Source organism: Plutella xylostella, chromosome 23, assembly GCF_932276165.1.
Source record: "Plutella xylostella chromosome 23, ilPluXylo3.1, whole genome shotgun sequence".
NCBI lineage: Eukaryota > Metazoa > Arthropoda > Insecta > Lepidoptera > Plutellidae > Plutella > Plutella xylostella.
This window is the reverse complement of record NC_064003.1, coordinates 10,700,643-10,712,675: the sequence shown is the minus strand read 5'-3', so window position 1 is coordinate 10,712,675 and position 12,033 is coordinate 10,700,643. Positions and strand designations below refer to the sequence as shown.

Below are 12,033 nucleotides of genomic sequence, written 5' to 3'. Positions count from 1 at the left end.
GATATTATATCCTCTTTCATTTACTATCGACCCTATATTTTGATTTATCTATAAGTACTTATGAATGTACCTAATTATAACAATAGGTAATAGCAGAAATGCATTGTCGTTTAAACCAGAAATAGGCAAAATTTATTCGATGGCATCACTGGATTCAATCACAGCGACGTCGCCACCGGAACAGATAAGATTGTGGCACTATATTGCACTTTTAATAAACTTATTCTTTTGAATCGGTTTCATTACTATAGGTATGTACTAAATGTAAAAAAAATAAGAGATTTTTTGATATTACTTTGGTTATTTTATCTGAGTTGTAAAAATCTACTTACATACATAAAAAATACAAAAAATGCTCGATGTTAACATCATATGGAATAACAGGATATGTATTTAAAAGAAAGGCCAGAAAATAGAGACGTTTTTTATTAACCTATTAATAAATTCAGTTAAAATAATTATGACATGAAATGCTGATCATTCACTCATGTAATATACAATGCAAATAAGTATGTAAGCGGCAGCTTAGTATTAATAATGTTTACAATTTTCTACCTATACTAAACTTAAATTTACAAAACACTTCAAACATTCTTATGCCACTATGCAAACTAAAATGTCGGAAAAAGTATATCCCTAGTCTAGGCAATATATGAATAAGCTGATGATGATGAAGGTGATATCACAAAAGTCTCTCAATTAATAATTACTGGTCTTAAGCTCTAGGTAGATACTTAAATTTTATCGGATGTAAAAAAAGGCTTAGTAAGCCGAGATAAAATTATACTTCCCCATAGAAACAATGGAGAGTAGATATTTTAACTTCTATAGTTACTAAGTTTGCAACGCCCTGTATAAAATACGAGTACTCAGGTATACATATCTAACTTAAATTAAGTTCAACGATTAAGGGTACCTATGTAGATACGTATAAATTATCTATAAAGTAACAGTAACCTATATCAATCAAGCTACATCTAACAAATAAACTACCTATTTACAATGTTAATCTATAAAAAATCACTCCTAATATACGTATCCGTCACTGAGTTCCAGACACACTGATTTTCTTGTAGGTACTTGTCTTTTTTGTAGAGTCACAATAGCTACTTTTTAAACCTACAATCGCAGCTTTATCAGCCGCTACGAAGCGGCCTCCGTATCCTCAACCAGCCTCTATGAAGCCACATCAGTATCCTACTTCTTCTTCCCGAGGTCGATGGCCTCCTGCAGCGTGTTCGGCAGCCGGCAGCCCATGGTCTCGGGCGTGAAGAACATGAGCGCGCCCGACAGCACGCAGAAACCGGCGAATAGGGCGAACGGGAGCTCCTCGAAGAATGTCGCACCCTGGGGAGAAGTGAAGGAGTTACAAGTAAGCACGAATTCAAGACCACCAACCTGCCTTGGCCAGGGTGATGGACTAGGCCTAGGGTTTTTACCCCCTTAGAAGAAGACCCGTGCCCTAGCAGTGGGGGCGTGATGGGTCGTAATGATGATAAAGACGAAGACAAAAGCTTGGGGCTCAACTAGATCACGAAAAGGTTTTGTTTTTAAAAAAACTTTCTGTCAGCTCACTCCTGCCTTCTGCTACTGTCCGCTCTCGTTTCTTTGTTTTTTAGAAAGTTCGTCGATTACTGAAATCGATAAAGTACATACTATTATGTGTATTTGTTTCAACTGAGATTCGAACCTAATATCTTCGGTAAAGGGCTAGTGTTGCTAGGAGCTACTAGTGCTTCAACGTCCGGACAGGACATGATTCACCTAAACTGCATAATAGTCAATATCCCTGCACCACTTTGGCAATCACACCGAATAAATTGTTTGGTCTAGATACTCTTACAATTTGTTTTACGCGATAAGTACATAAGCAAGCGAGCATGATATATAAGCAACTTTATTCTTTCCGGCCTCTGAAACAGAATAGGTCGCTTTTTCAGCTGTTCGCTTGTTCGCCTTTATTTATCCATCTTCCAAGTAGATATCGAAGACTTTATACCAAAAATAAATGCTATGGGTATAGTAAAAAAATACTCTTTAACTTTCTAAAATATATATGATGTTGCAAAATGGGGATACTAAGCCGAAAAGGGTTGACTCAGGGGGGAATTAGAAAACCCGTAGTACAAAAGTTGTTCAGAATGACCTCTGAGTCACCCCCTTTCGGCTTAGTATACCCTTTTTGCAACAACCTGTATAAACAAAATAAAGGCTTTAATTACCAGAGCAGGCGTCAGCGGCGCGGTCATGGAGCCAACTCGTCCGATCATGGAGGAGAACGCGAACAGGCTGTGCCGGTACTTGGTGGGGTACAGCTCGGCCGTGTACACGTACACCGAGGTCAGCACCATCGCGATGCAGAACTTGCCGATCAGGTACAGGGCTAGGGAGATGCCGCTGTCCGCTGGAAGGGAGCATGATTATCATGAATAATGTGTAAGGGATGAGTTTGAAACGGTTCATCCGCAGTTGATTAATTATTTGACTTTAGGTGAAACGCTACATGATACTGGTTTGCAAAATAAATTCACCTAAACTGCATATTGTAGGTATTGGAGAGTATTGGAATTTGCTGAGAAAGAAATATGTTGAGACTGATAGATGATGTAAAGTCTATGAGTACATTTTAATGAACACAGCAAATGATTGTGATTTACTGCAAACCCACATTCCATATATTTTACACAATGTAGTAATTAAAACATTACCAACCTCCTTGCAAGAAGATGTATCCAATTTGGCAAGCCGCACACGCCCAGAAAGCAAAAATAAGGACCGGCTTCCTGCCGATCTTGCCCATCAGGACGAACGCCGTCCAGTAGCCGGGGATCTCCACCGACGACACCGCGATGTAGTTCAGGTAGCGGTTCCCGGACAGGTTCACAGCGTTGATGGACAGTCCGTAGTACACGAACATGCAGGTCAGCCACCAGATCGGAGACACGATGCATCGCAGCAGGATGGGCTTGTTCCGGAAGACTATGACTGGAAGCCACGGCTCTTTACTGCGCTCCTCAGCCTCGATCTCGCTCCTCTTCTGCTGCGCCAGAGCCGACGCTCTCAACTGCTGCAAAGACTTCTCAGACAACGTAGTCCGGTTGACCCTAGCCACGGTTTTCAGGACCTCTTCGGATTCCTCGAAGCGTCCCTTGCTCATGAGCCAGCGGACGGACTCGCTCATGAGCCAGAAGTAGCTGATGGTGACGATCATGGGCAGGTAGAGGACGAGGGTGAAGGTCCTCCAGTTGGGCACGGCCCAGGCGATGAGCCCCATGATGACCTGCCCCGTGGAGAAGCACGTGTTCATGGCCGCGCCCGCCGCCACGCGGTACTTGGGGCCAACCACTTCCATCACTGTGAAATTGAAATGGAGTTTGTTAATTTGTGTGTACTGCATCTTGAGTTTAGAGCGAAACTCTGTTGATTAGGTATTTTTTTCCCGGAGGAGAGTCAAAGAAGTTGTATTGGTGTAGAAGAAGGAAGTACTCGTAGATAATAATAGGTTTATAAATGTTTTACTGAACCCCAATACTTATAAGTATAAGTAGGTATTGGGATTTACCGAAATTGATAGCTACTTATCGGATTTTGCCCATGATACAGCTAAATAATTTAAGTACATTGTGTGTTTATCTGTTATCTTAATTACGTATAAGTACTTTATATTTTCGATAATCTTGAGACATCAAACGTAGTAAATTATAATCCCACGATAACATGCAATGAATAGTATATTATGCGTAAACTCATAAATTAACTTCCAGAGTTGATAAGAAAAAGTGCATAGCAAAATTAGCAAAGCAATAACTTTTTAACAGTTCAGTTCCAAATCACAATAAAATTACCTAAAATCGACAAACAGACTACTTACACCTCTACCCGGCCCAGTTAACATAGTATCTGGTTGAAAAATACACTAATTGAATTGGTTGAATAACACTCTATCTAACCACCGAACCAAAAACTATTAATAAAAAAATCACTTACACAAAATATAAGCGCACGAAAACCCTCCAGACCCGAACGTAGACTCCACAAACTCAGAGATGGTGAACCCCCAGTAGGTATCAGCCCAGTAGCGGACAACCCCGAGCCAGCAGGTGTTGAAGGCGTTGAGCGCGAGCGTGACGCGGCGGCCGAAGTTGTCAGACAGGTAGCCGGTGATGGGCAGCGCCGTCAGGGTGCCGAAGGTCCGGATGGTGCCGATGAGAGAGCGCCGCCATTCCTCGCAGCCAAGGTCGTACTGCCGAGTGAATAAGATTGAGTCAAGGTGGAAAAGGGAAAATTTTGACGGTTGGGAAAGTGAGCGGTCAAAAAAGTGTCAAGTGTTTGTGGGAATTTTATTATACCATATGTATGACACTGCAATGTTTAATAAATAAATTGTCACATAATACTGCAATCATAGGCCGTGGCCGTTGACCTACGATGTGCTACAACCATCATAATCATCACCAAAACCGGCCAACCTAAACAAAACACGCAACAATCCGCTAAATTCCACAAGCAAACACTTACATCATAAACCACAGTGTGCGTATTCTCATAGACCCTCTCTTCGCAAGCAACGGTGGTGGTCTGGTCAAACAGCTCAGGGGGGCAGGATTGGTCGGGGAGCAAGGCGGAAGTGTTCCTGGGGAACCTGGCGCACCCCTCGAAGGAGCTCTGGCTGGTGCCGTTCACCGCGCTCAGGATCCAGGAGGGGGCGAAGGGGGTGTCCGCTGTGTCGCACTCTGGGATCGCGCATCTGAGATATGAAACAATGTCTTCAGCTTTGTTTTATATGTGTGGTGTTCCTCAATAAGTAAGTACTTACAGGAGCTCTAGTCTATGGTTAGTTGAGAATAGACCGTTCAGATAAGTTGGACCACGTGATATCGAAAGCTTCAGATGTTTAGGACAATAATATAACCTGGTTAATTATGTGAGTTTTTTAATATTCAAATAATTTTAGGTATAATAGTCACCATCGTCATGCCAATTTGCAGCAGTAGAGTTTTTTTTTTGTGATAAATTTACATGATTAGTACTTAAGGTCTTCGGTACATGCAAAGATTAGATTTATTTCATAGAGAATTTGGCTTGTGTCGATAAGGTAAAAATAAAATTAGATTCCATAAATAAAATAAAATAAGATAATATTTTTAAATATCACGTTTGATAAAAGTACGTTTTATTGATAAACAGTAAAATATCGCATCATCGTCTAGCCAGACAAAGCTAACTTCGTCACAATGTATTCTGTTCTTCTGAGTAGGATCAATTCAAAAGGGTTTAAAGCTTTGCACCTCGACTCGATTTCAAGCTTGACGAGCTTAAGGCAAGGCCAAAGGTCTCCGCATACTCTTTTTAAAATTTTTGGCCTTTCTTTGGAATCTTAGTTTTAGCCTTCAACCGTAAGCTTCATCATAACAACCCATCACGTCCCCACTGCTGGGGCACGGGTCTCCTTTTATTAATTTAGGAAAAGTTTAGGTCGAGTTCACCACAGTGGCGTGGGGTAGTGCGGGTTGATGGACCATACGCTTGTTAACAACCATAAGCTTGTTATACACCTATTTGCGATAAAAGTGCTTGATTTTCGCTACAAGTATTCTTGAATTTTCTCGGAACCTCTGAGGACCTTTCACGGATCTCCTGGGTTCCGCGAATATCAATCGGGAACCGCTGGCTTCAACCACCGATAGCCATATAGTACAATGTTGCCAGCGAGCTACCAAATAGGAGCGAGCGATGGTAGCTCAGTCTGGTATAAGCGCCCGCTTCTCACGCCAGAGATACAGGTTCGAATCCCGGCACTGACATGTACCAATGTGTGCTTTGAATTTCAGTACAATGTATGATACCAACGCTCTTACGGTGAAGGAAAACTGATGTGTTTGTCGTGTACTCTGTGTAGACATAGCACTGGCACGTTGCATCGTGCCCTCTATACTCTATGGTAACACCTCTATAGTCTATGGTAGTGCTCTATGGTTTTCAGTAATAAAGCGCCAAGTCGAATTATACGGTCGGTTGTTTCATTGCAATTAATAATTATTCTATATTATAAATATCTATCACTGTCGAACGAGGATAATCTACTCACGTGTTGCAAAAACGGATAACAATGGCGTTTTTGGGTAATTTGGCTACTTTCGACCACAAATCGTGCGAGTGGGACATTTTCAAAGGACGCTTGGTACAATTTGTGAAAGTTAACAAAGTGGAAGAAGACTGTAAAAGTGCCATTCTCATAACGCATCTTTCCGATGAATCATACCGGCTAGTTCGAAATCTTGCTTATCCAAGCGATGTGGATAAGTTAAGCTACGAGGAATTGGTGGCTTTACTCGACGCTCACTTCAAGCCTAGACAATGTTCCTTCGTGGACATGGCTAAGTTTCACGGGGCGACTCGAAGTGCAGGCGAAAGCTTAGGGGACTGGGCGGCGCGACTCAGAGGTCTAGCAAGCTATTGTGACTTCGGCGCAGCCCTGGAGACGAACCTCAGGGACCGTTTCGTCCTCGGCCTGGGCTCAGGTCCCGAACGCGTCAAATTGTTTGAGCAAAATCCAACAGGATTAACATTTGCTCGGGCATTGGAGTTGGCGCAGCAAGCGGAGTGTACAAGGGAGGCAAAACAATTTGATAAATTGGTCATCAAGGAAGAACCAATATACCGTGCTGCGTTTGATGCTAAGTCTCAGCGCGATGGTGGCCCGCGTCGCGGCGGCGGCGGCGGCGGCTACAGCGGCGGCGGCGGCGGCTCGAGCCGCGCCGGCGGCGGAGGCGCGGGAGACAGCGGCAGCGGCGGTGGCGCCCCGGGCTCAGAGACCCGGTGCAGGGTGTGTGGTATGAAAAACCACTCCGAAGATACGTGCCGTTTTAAAAATTACAAGTGCCAAAAGTGTAGATCTAAGGGCCATTTAAGAAAAGTGTGTACTAACAAAAACTCAAGAATAAACAATATTGAGGATGACGATAATAACTCGGGGTGTGAGGAATGCCAGAACTTTAATATAAGGTATGTGACAAATAAACCGCTTACTTTAGACTTAATAGTAGGCCAACAGAATGTTTCTATGGAACTCGACTCTGGTTCAGGCTCAACTGTAATTTCAGATAGTTTCTATAAGAGTAACTTCTCACTGTACAAACTGCTGCCTTGTAACTTAACAATGTGTCTATATACCGGGCATAAAATTTCTCCCCTGGGCTATTTCGAAACGAATGTTACATACAATGGTCAGACAAAACCGATTAGGATATTTGTAGTGAAGAATGGCGGCCCGCCATTATTGGGTCGAAATTTCATGTCCGCATTTAACTTAGTGTTAACTACAAATATAAATAAAATTTACACTGATGGTGAGGTAGGCACGCTGTTGGAACAATACCCTGAATTGTGGCGCGATGAGTTAGGTACTTTCAATAAATTTAAAGTTGACCTTCGCTTAAAAGATAATGCCGTACCTAAGTTTTTCAAGCCACGCACGGTACCATTCGCTTTAAAAGATAAAGTTGAGGCGGAACTTGATAGGTTAGTGAGTTTAGGTATTTTAGTGCCCGTCAACCACTCCAACTACGCGACTCCTGTAGTGCCGGTACTGAAGGAAAACGGACAGGTCAAGATAGCCGGGGACTACTCGGTTACCTTGAACAAAGACCTGTTAGTGGATAAGTATCCACTACCGCGCATTGAAGAAGTGTTCGCAAAACTAGGAGGTGGAGAAAAGTACACAAAATTAGACCTAAAAAACGCGTACAATCAATATGTTCTAAATGAACCATCGCAGGAGCTCACAACTATTAATACTAGCAAAGGTTTATTTAAATACACCCGTATGGTGTACGGCCTAGCCAGCGCGCCAGCTATTTTTCAGAAGTCGATGGAGACAGTCCTATCCGGGATAGAAGGCGTTAGTTGCTGGTACGATGACATTTGCATCACGGGGCCTAATAAAGCCACTCACTTGGCCAGACTACGGGAGGTTTTGCATAGGTTGAATAGCTCGGGTCTTCGTTTGCAAAAAGATAAATGCGAATTTTTCAAAGATAGCGTAACCTACCTAGGTTATGTTATAGATAAAAATGGCTTACAAACTTGCCCTAAAAAGGTCGAGGCTATTTTAAAGGCTCCGGAGCCCAAAAATGTCACAGAGGTCAAGCGTTTTCTAGGAGTTGTAAATTATTACAGGAATTTCATTCCAAACGCGTCGGCTGTAATGAGTCCACTTCACGAGCTGTTGAAGGCGGGCGCGGCGTGGCAGTGGGGCGCGCGGCAGAGGCAGGCCGTGGCGGTCGTGCGGCGCGAGCTGGCGTCCGAGCGCGTACTGGCGCACTTCGACCCCGCGGCGCAGCTGGTGCTGGCGGTGGACGCGGGCCCGCACGGGCTGGGCGCCGTGCTGCTGCAGCGCGCGCAGGATGGCTCCGAGCGGCCTTTGGCCTACGGCTCGCGGTCTCTCAATGCCAGCGAACGAAATTATAGCCAGATTCAAAAGGAGGCTACGGCTATAATCTTCGGTGTGAAAAGGTTCCATCAGTACCTTTACGGACGTAGCGACCCGTTTATTTTACAAACTGACCATAGGCCTTTAGTGTCGATTTTTAATAAAAATTCGGGCATATCGGTAACTACGGCGTTACGTTTGCAGAGATATGCGATTATTCTGTCGGCCTATAACTACGTAATTCAGTATACGTCAAGTGCAAATAACGTAGTAGCAGATTTTTTTTCGCGCGCCCCGGTTTCTGAAACCGTTTCTGATAGCGACGTAGAGTTTGACATGTACACCTCTTTGAAATTCCTGGACGAAAGTACACCGGCTGTGTTGTTAAACGATATAAAAAGGGCCACCGATAATGATGAAGTCTTGAAAATTGTCATCAAATACATGCAACATGGATGGCCGCGTGCAGTACATTGTCAGTCTGTCCTACCTTACTTTAGATGTAAAGCAGACCTACAATACGAGAATGGATACTTATTGCGAGGTCATAAAGTTATTATTCCGTCATCGTTACGAGAACGAATGTTAGTGGAGCTTCATAGCACTCATCTGGGTGTAGTTAAGATGAAGTGTAATGCTCGTGCCCGGATGTGGTGGCCGGGGATCGACGCCGACATCGAGCGCTGCGCCGGCGCGTGCGGCACGTGCGTGAGCGTGCGCGCCGCGCCCCCGCGCGAGCCCCCCGCGCCCTGGCCGCGCCCCGCCGGCCCCTGGCAGCGCGTGCACATCGACTACATGTCGTTAGGACAGAGTGTGTACCTCGTGGTGGTGGATAGCTACTCAAAATGGGTAGAATGTTTGCTTATGAATAATGGCACTGCTACGAGCGCGTTGATTTCAAAGCTGAAATATTTATTTTCAGTTTTTGGAATTTGTAATACTCTAGTTTCGGATAATGATGCCAAAATCAACTCGTCACAATTCAGGGAATTTTGTTCCAACAACGGTATAAAGTATATGACGTCACCCATTTATCATCCAGCTAGTAATGGGCAAGCTGAAAATGCTGTTAGAATCTGCAAAAGAGTGATTAAATGCGCTATTAGTGACAATCTACCTCAGACAATAATTTGTGAACGGCTGCTGGAGTATTTATTTGTATACAGAAATACAGAGCACTGTGTTACTGGTGAGTCTCCGGCGAAATTAATGTTTGGAAGAAATTTACGATCACGGCTAGACTTAATATTGCCTAAAGAGGACAAGATAACATGTGTAAATAAACAACCTCTTTCAAAACGGAAATTTACTGAGGGTGATACAGTTTGGGTACGTTGGTACAGTTCCAGAAAAGGGTTTTGGAAGAAGGGAATAGTTAAGGAAATTTTAGGAAATAGAATGTACAGTGTATATATATTAGATATTAATGAAGTATGTGTAAGACATATAGATCAGTTATTTAAGAGTGTAGATGCTAGCCGTGACTTAGATGTAAGTCAACCTTCATCATCGCCACAGAGCTCGGTCACTGCTAATAGTTCCGCCCAGTATCAGTCTGTTTCCATGCCGTTGGCCTTACCATCTCCAACAGTGCACACCGAGGCTCCTGTGCCGAGCGCGGTCGTGGCCGACACGCCCGTGGAACAAATAGTGGAGGAGGAGGGGCATGTGGAGTGTGAGCGAGGGATTTCGGTTCCGAACACCTCAGGTCAACTGGATCCGCCGTTAACACCTCCACGACAGGCCGATCGGCCGTTAACACCTACATCGGCACCTCGTATGTGTTTACGGCCCAGAAATAAAAATGTAAGTTATAAGTTTTAGCATAAGTCTTATTTTTAATTGTATTTTTATTGTCTTATTGTTTGTTAACAGGTTTCAAAATTAGTGTGGAGGAGTGATGTGTTTGTCGTGTACTCTGTGTAGACATAGCACTGGCACGTTGCATCGTGCCCTCTATACTCTATGGTAACACCTCTATAGTCTATGGTAGTGCTCTATGGTTTTCAGTAATAAAGCGCCAAGTCGAATTATACGGTCGGTTGTTTCATTGCAATTAATAATTATTCTATATTATAAATATCTATCAAAAACATAACTAGATATGTGAACCCACCAATCCGCAGTGGAGCAGCGGGGCCGGGGTGAGAAAAATGGTCAAAGCTTAGAAAGGCAGTTTAGACCTAGGAGATATGCACAAAGGTTACAGGACTTACACCCCCACTCATATAAAATACAATAGCCGATTAGCCGCCAAAGAGCACACGTGAAATGTGCGCAGATACTTGGACTGACCGCTGCCAGCAGAGATCATGAACATCAAAGGTTTTCCTCATTGTTGTAGGTATCATATAATATTACCAGACCAGCTATGGCTGAATGAAACTGTACCCGTGCGTCCATTCTTTTCCAATAACGTTAGCTCAAATTTAAAATGAAGATCGTTTTTTTCACCAATACTTGCACTCGCGTACTTTTTAAAGTGTTTGTGTTGTGATAATTTTAAATTTTAACTCATCATCATCATCATCATCATCAGCCTTCTATCGCCCACTGTTGGGTATAGGCCTCCTTATTTGTACGCCAATACCGCTCTGATCCACTGCTTCCCTGCAACCTTGCAGATGTCATCGGACCATCTAGCAGGTGGTCTGCCAACCGCTCTTCGTCCGTCTCTAGGCCACCATTCTGTGACTGCCTTTGTCCACCTTCCGTCCTCCCGACGAGCCAAGTGTCCCGCCCACTCCCATTTTAGTTCGGCGACCCGCATACCGACGTCGAACACTTTGGTCCTTTTGCGGATCACCAGGTTGGGAATACGGTCTCTAAGCGAAATGCCTAACATGGCTCGCTCCATAGCTCTCTGTGCAACTCTGATTCGGTGCACAGTTTCCTTGGTCAGCGTCCATGTTTCGGCACCGTATGTTAGTGTGGGTAAGACACATTGGTTAAACACCTTGGTCTTCAGGCATTGTGGGATCTTAGACTTCAGGACATCATCAAGTTTTGAAAAGGCGGCCCATCCCAGTAACTAAGGCGATGTAAACAACATAATAAATAATATCTTTATCAAAAATGCAGTTTTACACAATAACTGCAATTTAGATTGTGGACTGTTATTTATATAAACTTACTGAAGTAAAAAAATTGTACCTACGCACAAATTATGATATTCTCACTAACCTGGTCCGTATTCTCGAGGTGGTGAACACATACTCGCTGGCCGAGAATGCGACGAAGATGACGAGAAGGATGCACAGCAGGAACGTGCGCAGCTGATACCTCCCGAACTGACCCAGCTCCTCCACCAGGATGCGGTCCAGGTCCACCTCCCCGCTTGACCCATTTGACCCATTAGACCCGGGCGCGGACGAGTCCGGGATAGACCCGCGCCGACTCGCTCCTTCAACGTCTTTTGTTTTTGAAGACATTTTTTGTTTTTAGATTGCCTTTGAAACCGTAGAGAACGGTGTTTCCGGCGATAGAGATTTTTGTTATGAGATCTACGAGTCAAGCGGCTATGTTTGAGTAGCCATTCAAAGTGACGTTGTGAAAGAAACTCATAGTTTTTATTGAACACTTATCGCTTGATTGCCTAGATA

The 12,033-nt window shown here is 43.9% G+C and overlaps 1 protein-coding gene across 1 annotated transcript; it reads right to left on the bottom strand.

Moving 5' to 3' along the window:
- Nucleotides 1–411: 411 nt before the first annotated feature.
- Nucleotides 412–11,982, bottom strand: LOC105385161 (organic cation transporter protein). Its single transcript, XM_038113296.2, has 6 exons — nucleotides 11,615–11,982; nucleotides 4,519–4,747; nucleotides 3,988–4,243; nucleotides 2,713–3,354; nucleotides 2,223–2,404; nucleotides 412–1,347 (listed from the first exon to the last, which is right to left on the bottom strand). The coding sequence occupies exons 1-6, from the start codon at nucleotides 11,860–11,862 to the stop codon at nucleotides 1,198–1,200; spliced, it is 1,707 nt and encodes a 568-aa protein (XP_037969224.2). The 5' UTR covers nucleotides 11,863–11,982; the 3' UTR covers nucleotides 412–1,197.
- Between the last annotated feature and the right edge of the window lie 51 nt (nucleotides 11,983–12,033).